Source organism: Passer montanus, unplaced genomic scaffold (assembly GCF_014805655.1).
Source record: "Passer montanus isolate IOZ18808 unplaced genomic scaffold, ASM1480565v1 scaffold10, whole genome shotgun sequence".
In the NCBI taxonomy this organism is placed as follows: domain Eukaryota; kingdom Metazoa; phylum Chordata; class Aves; order Passeriformes; family Passeridae; genus Passer; species Passer montanus.
This window is the reverse complement of record NW_024356505.1, coordinates 195326-211280: the sequence shown is the minus strand read 5'-3', so window position 1 is coordinate 211280 and position 15955 is coordinate 195326. Positions and strand designations below refer to the sequence as shown.

General features: G+C 39.2%; 1 protein-coding gene across 6 annotated transcripts in view; it reads left to right on the top strand.

Moving 5' to 3' along the window:
* Positions 1–15955, top strand: part of LOC120503149 (myosin VIIA and Rab interacting protein) — a 208808-nt gene that overhangs the window by 84522 nt on the left and 108331 nt on the right. For all 6 annotated transcript variants that reach the window (XM_039711375.1, XM_039711357.1, XM_039711349.1 and 3 more), the window contains exon 3: positions 9053–9274. In XM_039711375.1, the coding sequence (XP_039567309.1) occupies positions 9053–9274 (222 nt within the window). The remainder of the gene's footprint in view (positions 1–9052; positions 9275–15955) is intronic.

Sequence of the window (15955 nt, the reverse complement as noted above, 5' to 3'; positions counted from 1 at the left end):
GATCTGTGGGGAAGGGTCAAGTAACAACAGCCATTCTACAACAAATCTTTCTATGCCTGCATTGCTGGAAATCCAGCTAGGAAGAGGGAAGAATGACTCATAGTGAATACTTCAGGGATTTTCAGAGCCCATGTCTCAGTTACTCTCCCGCTGTATGCTAGCCAGGCTATGAATTGTGTTTTATGAGGTCAAGCCAGGTGGCATTGTGAAAGGGGTACTGAGAGAACTGTTTAATGTAGGAGGACTTAATGTAGTTTCTCTTATTAAAGGAAGTTTTTCAAGTTTATATGGGCATAAAATTGGATTCCCAAGAAAGGTAGACTCACAGATGCCACCAGTGATGCAAACAATTATTGCATGTAACTATGATGGAAGAGTATGTACATTTGAAAAAAATATTTTCACTAAATATTTTTAGGTTTTTTGATTGAAAAATGCTTTCTTTTAAAGAATGCTTGTCTGTATTTATCATTCTCTAGGAATGAACCTGTACTAAAAGTCAGGACCTGATAGGAAAAAGGTCTCCAGGGAGAGGTACCAGACAGGCAGTAAGTAATACACTTCAGGGAGAGCAAAATGGTACTTGTTGAGAGGAAATGAGATAAATGGAAATGTAGCAAATATTTGTGTAACTAAAAATCACTATCAAGTGGGAAAGGAAAAAACAGGAAAGCCATATAAGAAAGGTGGTAAAGCTAATAATGTTTTGCTAGGTTGTTAGGAAGTTTGATAGGGTAGTACAACATAAAATATCATATGTTTGTAATTTAAAAGGAAAGTGCCCCAAAATGCTATTGTAAATAATAATAATTTAAGCTTACCATTTTGTAGTCACATTGTAGGGCTGTGGCATATACTGGTGAAAGTATAAAAAAATCACTCAGATTGTAGTGGTTAGTGCTTCAATATGGACATAATAGGAAGAAAGGGGAAAACTTTCAGCTTATCACCACTTGCAGTTGATGTCCAGTATGGATACACACCTTTTGATCATTCTGAGTCAAACCCAGGATTTAACCAGAAGGTCCTGTAGGATTTAACCTGCTACAAAAGTGCTTGTTCCTGATACTGACACATTATTTCAACTCAGACTGCCCTACCTTACTGCAGACCAAGCTGTAACTGAGGTAGGAGAGCAGATGAGAAAGAAGAGTGAGGGGGGAAATTATGTCAAAACCCAGCTTTATTTTCATATATCCCATGTAGCAGTAGAATGGGAGGGCAAAGGAATCTGTACTCATGGTGCTGTCTTGAAAAAGATAATTTCAGCTTTCATGTGGAGATTTACAATGTCTCCAGAGCTGCCCAGAATATCTCCTCTGTAATTCAAAACCTGCTTAACCCTTGCTGCTCCACTTGCCCACAGAAGATTGCAAAGCCTATCAGTTAAATGTGGTGCACAGTCCATGCTCCTGTGATATCCAACATGACAAAAGAAAATGGAGTTAAATGCAATGTCCCTTGACAATTTATGGGTTTATGAAGTGAGAAGTAATTTAAAAGAATACCAGTATAGTATTTATTTAATTTATCTACACTATGACATGTCAGTCAGTTCCATGATGATAGGGTTAAATGCAATGTCCCTTGGCAATTTATGGGTTTATGAAGTGAGAAGGAATTTAAAAGAATACCAGTTTAGAATATTTATTTAATTTATCTACACTATGACATGTCAGTCAGTTCCATGATGATAGACACTGACTGACAGTGCTTGTGCTGGCAAAAGAAAAGGAAACTAATAGCCATTAGCACAGTGTCAAAGTAATACAGCAGCACTCACTCATTTTGTGAAGCAGCTTTGCCTCAGCATGAAATTATTAACAGATTAGGATAGAACCTGGTATGACAAACTAGGTACTGGTCTGGGGCAAGTGCACCACAATTTGTCTTGGTGCTGACTGGCTTTCTCTCTAGCAAATGTAGTGCCTGATCTGTGTATTTTGACAAGGGTAAGTGTTGAGTATGTTGGCATATTTCTGATTCTGTCAGCAGTTTAATTGGTTCAGCTGTGATTAGCACAAAGCTTCCACAGGTTAGTCTTCACATTTATTTTATGGCACCTAGTAAGAAATAGGAAGCTGTCAAAACAGTTTTTCCCAGTGTAAGAAATGTTTGCAAATCTTAAAAAAAAAATAAATAAAAAAGGAGAAGCCCATCAATAGTTTTTCAACTGTGATAGATTTCTTAATTTTTAGAAAGAGATTGTCCCCAGATCAGATTATAGCATATATGCAGCATCATCACTGGTTGCTCCTACTTTTGAAAAGGGAAGGAAAGAAAAATATAAAAAGTGAGATTTGATAGGAATGAACATTAATATTATAGAAATTGAATTGTATAGAAATTAAAAGCTGAAGAGGGAAAAAACCCCTCAAGAGATGCTGCTAAGATCTTAAATAAAAGAACACAACCACAGTTAGAGTAATTGGACTGTGAAATATTAATCTTCCTGATTTTTGTACAAGTGACTTACTCATAACTATTTAAGAATTTCTTAGCACTCAACTCCCCCTGTCTCCCCCTGAAGACTTTGTGTTTTGCTTTAGGATGTTGTTACTTCCATCACACTTCCCCCCTTCTCCCCCCATTTGTGGTACACTCCCTGCTGTCTAATGTTCCTGAAAAATGTCAGCTACTGCTGCTGGACTGATATCCCTCTGAACAGATTAAAGTGATGTGTGTTCCACCAAGGCTCCCCAAATGCAAGTGATGTGTTTGCATGTGTGCTAAGCATGGCTTTTTAATAGTACCAGCAATGTGTAGAGCAATATTTCATGTGCTAAGTGTTAAAATATGGCACAAGGCACAATTGTGATAGTGTTGACAAAAACTTGGGAAAAAGGCCTTGATTGTAAGATAATGAATTAACTTGCCATTTGCTACTGTACTATCCTGTCCTCCACTTTTTCAGAGATCAATTAGAGTTTCAATAGGAGAAATTTAGCAAAGACCTCAAAGAAGCAAAAAGGGTGGTATTGTAGTACTGTCTGGAAGTTGTGTTAGATGCCTGTCTTAATGGAGAAAAATAAACTACTTTAGAAGAAGAGGCAGCAAAAATAAATTATCACTGCACCATGAGAGAGTAAATAATGATGGAGGTATATGCCTACTGGGAGAATTTGGTTCTTACAGTGTACTACAGGTGGAAAAGGTGTATGACCCTGTCAGCATAGAGCTTCACCCCCATTTGCAGCATTCCAGTTTGAGACACAAGGAACATGGAAGGGATAAAACACTGAGCACTCTCCTTGGCAATTTTGGCTTGTTCTGTCAGACCCCTGCCCAGGAGTCAGGCTTATAAAACTTCCACTGAGTGTTTTTCCTAGATGTAGCAGCATTTTCCTAACCTGGTTGGTGCATTTCTGAAGGTTTGGGAGATTGAGTGAAGAAGATAGGAAGTAAGGGCTGAGGTGGGAACTACATGTAGTTATCACAATCCAGGACCTTGAACATCAAATTGAAAACATGTGAATGGGAGAGAAATTTCAGTCACATTCAGCCTCTGATTCCTTCTCATTGACTCTCCTTCTCAAGGAGCAAGAGACTGTTATGTTCTCCACAGATTAAGATCTTTATCCCAGCTCTGGCATCTGGTGCACATCTGGCAGGTTTAAGGAGAGTAGAGATGGAAACACTGTGTACACTTTAGCCACTTAATATGAAAATCCCTTTGTCCTCCAGCATTGTAGATTAGAGCGTATTGGGAAAACCTGTATTTTTAGGTGATGTTTGTAGCCCAAGGAAACTCCTAGCCCAACACACTAAATTTGGATTGACTATGGGAGTGGAAAAACATGAGGTGCAAAAAAAGTGGTCTCTCTGAAGGGCTGGAAAGTGGGGACGTCAGAACTTTTTCTTCTGCTCCCCAGAATATGCAGAAATCCAGATTTTTTGCTAAGCAAAAGGCCTCAATAGCTTATTATGCATAGATGAGTATTAAGGATGCCTGAACAGAAAAGTGTCTGAAGGCATTCTCTTCTGTGGAGGGAAACAGCGTTTTAGCAGTTGTCAGACTAAGATTGAAACCAGTTTTAAGACAAGTCAGTGATCTTCGTGCACTGCTCTGAATCTACTCTGCGAAGTGAGATAGTGCAAACAAGTGCAGAGAAAAGAGACAAGCAGTTACCCAGCTGAGCAGAACACTGTTCTCCTAAGAAGAGCACTTTGCATTGTGTGCTGTATGTTCATTAGTCTTTGAAGTAAAAAAGGCTCTAAGGCCAATGGATAAACGGTGGCTTATTCTATTAAATATGTGTAATTTGAATTAAGAGGACAGGAAGCAGAAGAAACAGAAACCCTCATCCGTAGTACCGAAGGACAAAGTTTCTACCTGTCTTTGGTAACTTGTAAAAGCACTGCTCTGTTCATCAGCGGGGAGAGAGGTGAATCCAGGAACATTGTCCTTCCATTTTCCTCTTTGCCTTTGCAGGTAACTAGAATAGATTTAGCCTCTACCTTACTGGGGAAGATAAAAAAGGTTTTTAAACAGCAGGAAAAATTGTATTTATCCATCACTTAAGAAGGCAACAGAGCAAATGGGAACCAGTCCAGCTGGACTTTGCCTTTAAAGTCTGCCAGTTTAAACTGCCAGGTTTATACTCCTGAAATGGAGACTGGTGTTATACAAGAGTAAGATGGTGCAGCCCAATAACTGGGCTCAGAGGAGCCCTTAGAGAAGAGCAGAGAGCTGCATTTTGAGGAGCCTGACACACAGACTTGGTTATACAGACTCTGTCTTGGAGCTCAAGCCAGCTAGCAGGTTTTCACCAGGAGCTGTTCTCTTTGTTATATGAAAAACAGAGGGGATTTTTTAAGCTTTTTGTTGTAATACAATTGCCTGTTTTATGGATTCCTTTCCATTGCTGCATCCAGAGGTTTAGAAATTTATTAGAGGAGAAGGCATTGTTCAGGCAAATATTGAAGAATTATGTTTAAACCTGCCAGAGACACTAGGAACAAATGAAGTATATCAATGGAAGCTATTTAATTTATGTTTTAAAAAGTCACAAAAACATAGTGGGTGGTGAGGGGAAGACATCTATTCACCCTCAGAATATAATAGAAGAACCTATATCCAAAACAGTCTGATGGAAAGTGTACCTAATCTGTTTGTGGGAATTACATGCCAGGAGTCTATCACCCAAAACATTGACTGAAATTAATTACTTTTTTTAAACACAAACTGTATCAATTCATTGATAAAAGCTTCTAGAAAAGTCTAATATTCATCTACATATTTTTGAACTTATTCAGAACTTGGAACTCATAAAATGTTCTTTGACAGAATTGGTTTTGGTGATAGACATGTTGGATATCTATTGAGTATTTTTTGCTTCTTTTGTACTTGTAAGCAATTGGTGAAATGCAATCACTTGAGAAGGAAAATGAAACCCAATCTGAGATTCATTCACACAGCAGGAATTCTCTTCTCCACAGGTGCTTATTACTGTGTTACACATAACCATAATAGCTGAGCCCCATCAGTTGTGACTTCCAAATAAATTCTGTCATTTGTCGTTCCCACTGTTCTGTGCTTACCCCAACAGACACATTTTTTGTAAGGTTGTATTTTATTGCTTGTTTTATTTGCACACATATTCTGTGTATACATCTGTGAATACATTATGTTCCCTCCTTGGGGAAGTAAGCACACACAAGTGCAGATACAGAGAAGGAGAGGCATTCTCCCTATATCCCATCCCCCTCAGCTGTGTTTTTTTTGGGGGAAGCAGTGTTGCATGGGGAGGAAGGGCCAATGTTTGCAATGACTGGGTGGTTCAATGTTCTTTTTAGAAATAGCTGCTGCACCAGAGGCTGTTGCGTTTTTGGAAGCGAGTTTCACTTTGTGAGACAATCAGTTGTTGCTGGCTGCTGCCCTTTCATTAGAACATTCTTGCAGTCTTCTTGCACCAAGCAATTTCAACATCCTGAAAGTAGAGCCTGAGATTTTCAAATTTGGGACGCCTTGAGGTTCAGTTTGTACCTCCTGAATTTCAGTGCAAAGACTTTCTCAGTGTATTGACATTGACACCCGCATTAATCATCCCATTCGGGGGGATCATCCAGCTGGAGTTAGGTCCAAGTAACATTTTCTCTGTAGTGCTAAAGAGGATGTCAGTGCCTACGTTTCACTTCAGCTAATTTTCCTCAAATTAGGCAGGCTGAGTTGCTCACCAGAGTTATGCAGCACTTCGCTTTCATATGAAACCCATGTTTTGCTTCAAAGGAAAGAGTGTGGAGAGGAGCCTTTTGGCTTCAAATGACAAGTCCAGTTGACAGTCCCTTTTGCCATTTGACTCCTTATAGAGTAGCCTTTGGCAGGGCAGTGTGCGAGAACCTTAATTTGTTGCAGCTGTCAGAGAGATGTGCATTGCTTTCTTTTCTGTTCTGCCTGCTTTCCTGTGGAAATGAGGTTTTTTTTTCTGTCATGCTCTCTCTCTGACAGGCTGTCCAACCCTATCCTATTTACTTTTTTAATCCATTGGCCAATTTTAGTCCCATTTAGCACTGAGGCAGATGCCTTAATGATATTGAGTTCTACCACTGTAATGAATACTGGCAGCCAGACAGAGGAGAGAGATGTAATTAATGCCTATTCTGATGAAAAGATTTCAGTGTGAGCTCAGCTTTTTCTAGGTATCAGGCTTTATTAGCTGTGTTGTGAACAAAACTGCCTGGGTTTATATTGTAAGCATTATTGTAGCGCTTTAATTGGTAGCTTTGCCTCTGTGATTTATCTTGCTATCATGCATCAGAGCCCTAATGAGGGTTCAAAATGCCACTGAGCATGACAAGGTTGAGTGTGTGGGCTGATACTACCAAGCAGCAGCGTTACTAAGTCTGGGACATAACAGAACTCCATAAGGACAAAAATCTCTCCTTTCATCACTCCCCCTGACCCTGACTCCTTAGCTGTTCATGTTTTATGGGAGGGCCAGCATCTGCTTCCTGGGGTCTCCATCCTGAAGCAAAGATTGCAGCATCTTGGGCTACCAAACACTTTTCCATGCTAGAAATCCTCCTTGAATCATACAGACCTCATCTTCAACAGCTTTTGTCCTGGGACCTGGGGTTCCTGCCTGACCTTCTGTGCAGAAACAGTGCTGTCTCATCCCATTGCTGTAGAGCAAATGCCTGCTGTGAGTGAAGGAGTGACATGGAGACAGTTCACTTCTTCCCTTGTTCCACTAGAAAGATTGTCCATGTAGTGCCATGGCAGGAGGGAGTAATGGAGATTAAGACAAACTAGTCTAGCCATCCCATTGAATCTCTGGGATAGTTCCGTCAGTTTAGCCAAGGAAGCCAGTTTGATGTGCATAATTCAGATATTTCCTCTCTTACCTGGTAAACTCTTAACTTTTGCATCTTGCACATTCTGTAAAAATGTGGCAGAACAACCATGTCTTACCATCTTGACAGAAAAAGAACCATAAAGATTATTTACTTGAAAGTGTGAAGAGTATCTGAGCACCTAGTTTAATTTAATCAAACCCTTGTACAAGGAGCGAGCAGCAGCATTGTTTTCAAATTCTAAATTTACTAAAAGGCATATATTAGGAATATACTTAAATGGGTTGTATGTGCAAGATCAGAAATTATATGGTTTAGATCACTGCTTTACTTGTATTTTAGATTTGAGGTTTAGAATTGACCTGTCAGATTTTCATAAAACAGGCTGTTTTTATTTTGAGTTACGAATCTGAGGCAGAAGTGGCAAATAAGTGATGTTCATAGATGATCCGTTGAGTTCCTGAATAAGTATGCAATAAGTGTTTTATTTTGAGTTATGAATCTGAGGCAGAAGTGGCAAATAAGGTCATATATAGCCCAGTAATGTGATTCTTTTTAAAATTCCAGGTTTGGCTCACAATGATGTTCATAGATGATCCTGGTTGAGTTCCTGAATAAGTATGCAATAAGTGTGCTCTTTTATTCGTGCAGCAAGATATTTAAATATTAATTTAAGAGTAAGTCAGCATGTCATGAATAAATACTCTTGCAGCTTAGTCTGCTTTGTGGTACCTCTAAATTTTATTTAGACTTTTGTGCTACTCTAGTCATATAAGTGGTTTTTATTAGCAATTGAAAACAGTAAGGTACTCACCACTAATTCTGAGAAATACATAGAATGAATGTAAGTATGTGCATACTGTCTTAAAAGCATTTATTTTACTTGTTGTTCATTGATTCTTATTTTTTCTTCTCATAGGGTATGTCCTAGTTGTACATGCCAGAAAATGCGTGATGAGTTTGCAGACCCGTCTTCCTTCACAACTCTTCCTTCTGCATGCTTTTTTATTACTCCTGTCATGGAATATATTGCCTAATTTGTAAATATCAAAAGCTCTGTAAAAATGGGAGATAGCAATTTACTTAATACCATGCATACACAATTTATGTCAGTTTTTTAAATAAATGAGCTCTTCTGCTGGAATACAGGAAACTTTATGTAGAGTGCCTGCCAAACACTTTCACAGTTAGCAGTTGTCTTAAGATTTGTCCTAACTAGTAGAGCACCCAAATCTCTCTGAAACGAAGGATATCATTAATGTTGATTGACAAATTGGAGCTGTTATGAATAAAATGATTCTATGGGTCAGAACAAAACAAACTTTTTGTTTTCAAAACTATGGGTCAGAAGGTTTTTTTTATTACTGTGTGCCAATCTTTTTGACTTCCAAAAACTGATTTTTGATTTGTAAAGGGTTCTGAGAGTAGCCTTGAATTTTCACATGGTCTCTATAGCTCGGCACAGCTGGAGTGCCTGAAGCAGCAACCTGGCTTTCCTTAGGGTTCTTTCTCTGGAACTAGGTAAATTTTGCTCTGGTGTGTGACTCAGGGAGAGAGTTTAAGTGGGTTGGCCATGGGCGACTTAAGGGAACATAGGAATTTTTGCTTTCCAATTCCAGATTTAGAATATGCATTTCTCATATTCATTTCACATCTGCAGAAGTTATTTGAAGACTATAACGTGAATATGTGGAAAGAGGATGATTTCCCATTGAAATTTTGCTTATGTTTTTTTTTGTTCTTTTCCTTTTCATTCCAGTGAAATGAAGCAGAAGTTGGATGAAGAGGGTAACAAGTGCAGCATCCTTTCCAAGCAGCAGAAGTTCAATGAGCACTGCTGCATTCGCTGCTGTTCCCCTTTCACATTTCTTATCAACAGCAAGAGACAGTGCCAAGACTGCAAGTACAACATCTGCAAGAGCTGCAGCACTTACCAGAAGAAGGAGAAGGCTTGGATTTGCAGTGTCTGTCAGCAAGCAAGGTAAAAGCCTATTGTTCAGCAACTTGTGCAAGGCAGCTGTGGCCTGACCTGAGCTTTTCCTTGTATTTGTCAATAGTTAACTCTGGTGGGATAGGACATGAAGTACCTTTTTATGTAGAGGTTTATTTATTCCTGACATGCCTGGTTTTTGTAGAGGTTAATTTGTTCTGAGAGTGTTTGGTTACCTGTTGCATTTTCCAGGCTTGTTGAGCTGGACTGATGTATCAGCAAGCTGTAACTGGGCATGGCTTGTGCAGGACTGGGATGTCCTGAAACACCTGGGTTACTAATGGAACCTGAGCACAGATGGTGGTAAGACAGTTAATAGTTTGGCAGCTAATCCCCTTGATGGGTCAGAAATGGAAGAAAGAATATTTGTGAATAGATCATCCAGCTGTGACTGTGTTTTAGAGTGCTTTTCTAAATGCCAGCTTATTGGTGGGGATGCCTTGAGCTTACTTTGGCAGATACCCAAAGAAAATAGCAGTGAAACCTGTTATAATTCATAACATCTGCTAAAGAATATGCTGCTAGGCTTCTGTTTGCAGAGGGTATCAGGGATTTACTATCTCACCCTTTTGAGGGTAACAGAGCCCCAACATTTAAAGATAGCACCAGAAAAACAAAGCAAAACACTTAACAGCAGCAGAGGGGCCATTCCTTGGATGTGACTGTTACAGTCCTTGTCTCCAAGTTCCAAAAGCAGCTGTAGCTGTGGTGACATAGTCCTGACCAACACCCTTTGACTCAGACAAGAAGTAACTCAATTCCTTATGGTTTAATTTTGACCACTGGTGACTAAAGTAGCTGAGCATATGTGACAAGAATGGCTGTTTATCTTTCTCTTTAGTGGAGAATACAGGATGAAGACAAGAAACAAGTCCCTTTGCAGTGCTTTATGATATATATTCCTGTGCTCACCAAAGCCATACTATTCCCTCATTTCCCATTAACACCCACTTGAAATCATGAAATCATTAGGTTGGAAGAGACCTTCAAAATCATCTAGTCCAACCCATGCCCTCACACCTCAACTAAACCATGGCACCAAGTGCTACATTCAGTCTTTTTGTAAACACATCTAGAGATGATGACTCTACCACTTTGCTGGGTAGACAATTCCAGTACTTTATCACTCCTTTGGTAAAAAACTTTTTCCTAATATCCAGCCTGCGTTTTCCTTGACACAGCTTAAGGCTGTGTCCTCTCCTTCTGTTAGTTGCTGCCTGAAGAAAGAGACCAACTGGTACCTGACTACATCCACCTTTCAGGAAGTTGTAGAGAGTGATAAGGTCACCTCTGAGTCTCCTTCTCTCCAGGCTAAACGACCCCAGTTTCCTCAGCTATTCCTCACAGGGCTTGTATTCCAAGTCTCTCACCAGCCTCGTTGCCCTCCTCTGGACATGCTCAAGCATTTCAATGTCCTTCCCAAACTGAGGGCCCAGAACTGGACACAGCACTCAAGGTGCAGCCTCAGCAGTGCCAAGTACAGGGGAAGGATGACCTCCCTGCTCCTGCTGGCCACACTATTCCTGATACAGGCCAGGATGCCATAAGCTTTCCTACAAGATCTGTGAATTAAGTTTGTGCTCTTTGACACAGGTCCTTAAAATCACAGAGATCCCAGGCAATGCAAATTTCCAAAGATCAGTCATTGAAGGCAAAGGTGGTTGTGTTCTTTGGGGCACCTGATTCTTCTCTGCTTTTTACCCTGGAAAACCTAGAGAAACCCCCTTTTCCCTGGTGAGGAGACAGATGAATGATAGGAGGATCTTTTCCAGCAACACAGAGAGCCAATGCTTGTTTCTGCCTTAGTCATTCAACCATTTCATATTACACCTCTTTCTTCCATTTATCCTGTGTTCACTCATATGGGCAGCAGCACAGCAGCCAGGTTTGTGGATGCTGGTGAACTGCACTTAAAATACCTTTTGCTGACTCCACAGAAAATGTCTCAGAATAATTTAATTTCAGAAGAAAAATCTGTAGCTATATCATAAAAATGCTATTTCTGACCCTTGAAGTCAGGGCTTTGCCTATAACTCAGTTATAAACATTTTCTTTATTTATGAGACCTAGAGACACAGCTTGAGTTATTTTTCAGTGAATAAATTAACACTGTTGCTAATCATTTTATGTTCGGTTTATTGGACTGTGCTACTTACAAATCCCTGTAGGTAGATCAGGGACTAGTATTACTCAGAGACTGCTGATGTATTTTGATTTGGTGGAGGCTTTTTTTTTTGTGTGGGGGCGGGGGTTGGTATAACTTTTTGGGGTTTGACTCACGGTCAGTATTTTTTCCAAGGAAAAGCACAACAGTCTTTTTGAGTTCCTCTCATCTTCTCAGTGACTTACTCCTCAGGTGGACTGTGTTGTCCTGCCTCTCTCCAGCTCCTCTGGTTGTGTCTTTGGTTTTAGATTTGATAAGGCAGCACAGGTAGTGGAGGTGGTTCTTGGTTTAGCTGTTATTTGCCTGCTTATCTTACGGCAAAATAGAAGATGAGCTCTAATGGGATAGAAATATCTGGAAACTGTGTTCTACACTCAAGAAAAGCTGACATGTTGAGCTAGTTTTTCAAGGCTTGACCCCAGTAGAGATATCTTTTCTGTTGATTTTCATCTTCCAAGGCAGACATATACATTAGCATTGAGCAGAGAGCAAAAATTCATGTCACCATTTGAAACATAGAACATTCGTAGAAAATTGGTCAAAAAAGTAAGTCTCTTCTTCTTCCAAAAGCAGAAAACTCATCAATAAGCCAATGAAAACTTTGGTGTTTGAATTCCTTTAAAGCACATCTCCTGCTGCCATACATCGTTTAAAAGTTGGAAACTGAGCTTACTATGGAATCTCAGGCTCAAAGATGTCTTTACAGCAATGTCTGAATTAATCTTGTGAAGAACAGGAGAACCCTCCTTAAATTTCCCAATTTCCCAGATTTAGCACATATTCTGAAAATGCTTTTTAATTTAGATTTGTCTCTGAATACTATTATTAATGTTCTCAGGGGTTTCACTTCTCGTGTGTATCTTTTTAGTCTGCAAGTACTCTTTGATAAAATTGTATAATACTAATTTCAAGTTTTTGATTTCTGTGTAGTGCAGTTCTGATTCTTCCAAAGCCTAGTACAATGTCTCCTTGTTAGACACCTGTCAGACAATGTATTTAGGCAGCTTGCTGAGGTCAGTACTTTTTAAGTCCCCTTGGCTAAGTAGATACCAGGCACAGTTTCTTTGCCCTCTGGATTAATGCTTTTGATGCCAGACACAAAGGTTCTTTGCTCATTTCGTAGAAATAAGGCATGCTTTCTTCGTGTCTAAGACCACTTTTCCATTCTCCGAGGAGCCATATCCCAGAACACCCTGTTTGTGGTGTTCTGCTTTCTATTAACACACTTGTACTAATAAAAATATTTTTTAAAAAAAGCATAATCCATTAAAATGCATATTTTTGGAGGTTTTTTTAAACTAATCTTGTTTTGGTCCTGGACTGATTTGTATGAGTAGAGTCCAATCCAAAATAAGGTGTACAAACATCTGGCTGTCCACCTCAGCCTTTCATGACTATTATGCATGAATTCCCCTGCATTCTTGGTTCACTTCTTCTGCTCTAACCATCTGTATGTCAAAAGATTTCTATCTCTGTTGTGAGTGGGAGCATGAGCACCTAATCCTTTCATGCCTTCACATCCATCTGTCCTGTGTTTTTTTCACTTATTCTCAAAACTCCTGCTCAGGTGGTGAGATTTCATCGCTTAGTGGACTCCTGCTTTGCTTTCTTGAGCTAGGCCATGGGTGAGAGGGCCTGCAGAAAGTCATTATTCTGCTTTATAAGAGCTGCTTTTTTGGTTGGTGGTCCTTTGCTAGTAAAAGTTATTAAGAGACAGAGGCCAAGACACTGGTCCTTTTCTCCTTTATGTCATTAACTAGTGAAAAGCACAGTCATGCTGCACATACTCAAGACTTCCTGCAGTCATAGTGTTTTGAGTGGCTCAAACTGGATCTCAAAAGTCATCACATTGGTTGCTTGCAGCACAGATTTATTTGAATGTTTAAGAGAATTACTTTTTTTTTTTAACTTTGGTTTTTGTACACCCGATATAACTGCTACTTTTAAAAAGAAGAAAGCAAGGGTATAGCAATTACCTTCATCAGCTCTTCAATACAGAGTTATTGTTGAATGTTTCTTACCTTTTGGGTTTGTTGGGATGCCTTGTTGAATATAACTAGATGGTAACAATTTGCATCCGTAGCAAATGTAATTGTCTTACTGGAATTTGATAATTAGTTAGACTACTTAGATATGTGTTAGGGTTTTTAATGCACATCAGAGTGAGATTTGAGAAAATGCAATAAGGTCTAGTCTACCTGCAGTACCCAGTACATTTTTCTGCAACTAGCATGTATTGGGATTAACACTAAAGTGAAAATGGAGCAATCCTTCTGATAAAATGAAAATTGCAACAGAAAATAAAAGTCTAGACTCACTAGGCAGGCAGAACACTCTTCAAATAAAAAGGAGCTTTGCCAGCCTCAGGGACCATCCTAAATAAAACCTTTATATTTCATATGGGGTTTTTTTGGAGGGCTCTATAAAACAATGTAATGTGTTTTAATGTCAGGAGAACAAAGCATGTATTTGTGGAAACATGATAAAGTTGAAGTTAGCCTGCCAAAAGGTACATCTTTTTTGCTTAGCTGATGCAAGTTTTAGTGTAAAACTCTTTACAGTCTCTACAGGGAAAAAGAGAAAAAAGCAGAAAATTTGACAAAACCTTGATATTGTACTTGAGGAAAAGTAGTACTTCTTCTTAATAACTGAACTTTGTATTTATTTGTCAGTGCATCTGGCTGTAACAAAAACAGTTAGTTTCAGGACTTAGTTGTAGAAAACTAATGAATATATAATGCTGCTTAGCAATTTTGTTTTCCTTTCAAGCAGGCTCAACCATCTGGTAAAAGGAAGCCGAAATGTATTTTAGGTAGTCTGCCTCAGCCACAGCTTAGAGTTTTGTGTATAGTTTTGTGACAGTTGCTATTTCTGCTCTTTGAGGTCCCTGTCTGACATTAGTGAGAACTTTTACAGAACTTGGAAGCTGTGACATTGTCAAGTCAATGCCAGGAAATGTGTTTTTGCTTCCAAGATGATAGAATTGTATAGGAACGTTCACTTGCTCTGTGGCATAGCAGAGAAGATAGTCTTAGTTCTACCATGGGCATGTTGTCTTCATTTGACCCATATGGGTCTTGTTTTGCTTTTTTGAAAGTTCTCTGAATGATCCCATTTGTATTGTACTTAAGGGATTTTACTTTGTACTTATTTTAACTAAATTGCAGTGAAAATTCTTTTTCTCAGCTGTATATACTTGATGCAATTCCTTCTAAAAATGTATGCTTCTCTGTTCAAAATTTTTGCTTCCTCCTTGTCCTGTCACTGTCTCCCTGTTTTGTATCCTGTCGCTTGACCTCCTTGTCCTTACCACACTGTAGCATCACAGTGGATCATAGACACTATGTCCTTTTTCTCACTGTACCTGTGAAGAGCAAGGACAAGAGCTTTGATTTTTGCACAGGGGCCAAGAACAGTCTTTGGTTTATTCAGTTGTTCCCTAACTGGAGGAGGAGAGAGAGAAATGTGCAAACTGGTTGCTTTGACAGGTTGATCTCTGCTGCGTTTTTTGCTATACTGATCTGTCTTAATTATTTTGAAGTATGCACTGTGAAGAATTTAGTTTCTGCTAGACAGAATAAAGCTGAACTTGCATAACATACAGCAGACTGCAATGCTGCACTTAGCTTTAAGAAAAATATCTAAAGATGGAATTGAAGAGGAGAGGAGGAAAGAGAGGTCTATTAAAACAGCTAAATATAAGTGCTGATTAGGTGATCTTTTCTAGTTTTAAGTAGCCTTGGTAGTGAACATGTGCCTGAGTGTATGGAGGACGAATCAGTGTTTTAGAAACTCTGGGATCCCAATTTTAGCTGTCAGGTGACCTTGGGGAAATGTCCACGTGTCAGGTTTCTCCCTGCGCAGAGTGGATTTGATGACCCTAAGCTCTTGGAGGTTAGTGGTTAGAAAGTTAAATGCTCTGGTTGTAAAATGCTAAGTATTATTAATGTACTGTTATTAGAGGGGTTTTTCTGCAGTCAGCATGCCTAAACCTTTGTGGTTTTCAGTTGCACAGATAGGTAAATGCTTGGATTCTTCTGGGGAATGAATGAGGATAGAATATTGTGGCTTTATGTTCAATGTTAATATATAAATGCTTGCCTGTGTTTCGCTTTGCCTGTCTTCAGCAAGTCACGGTAAGAAAGACTATTAAACATTTTCCCTAGTAGTAATAAATATTACATAAATAGTGTGCAAAAATATTGGGACTGCCAACCTGGGAGGACCTGGATATGAGAGGATGTAACACAGTTTTTCCACATAGTAAGCAGCATACAAATTATAGGTTGGACTTACTTAGCCTTTCAGTTTTCCAAAAGCTGAAGGACTCTAAGTGAGGGAGACAAATTAAAAGCTAATTAAAATTGCACAAGATTCTTTAAGTATGGGCACTTAATGTCACATGGGAACATCATGCCTTACAGTAGCTGACATGGAAAATATTAAGTATCAAGCACAGCTTATGGATGAACTTCCCTTGTGTCACTTCTGCAACTGGAACTTCATGT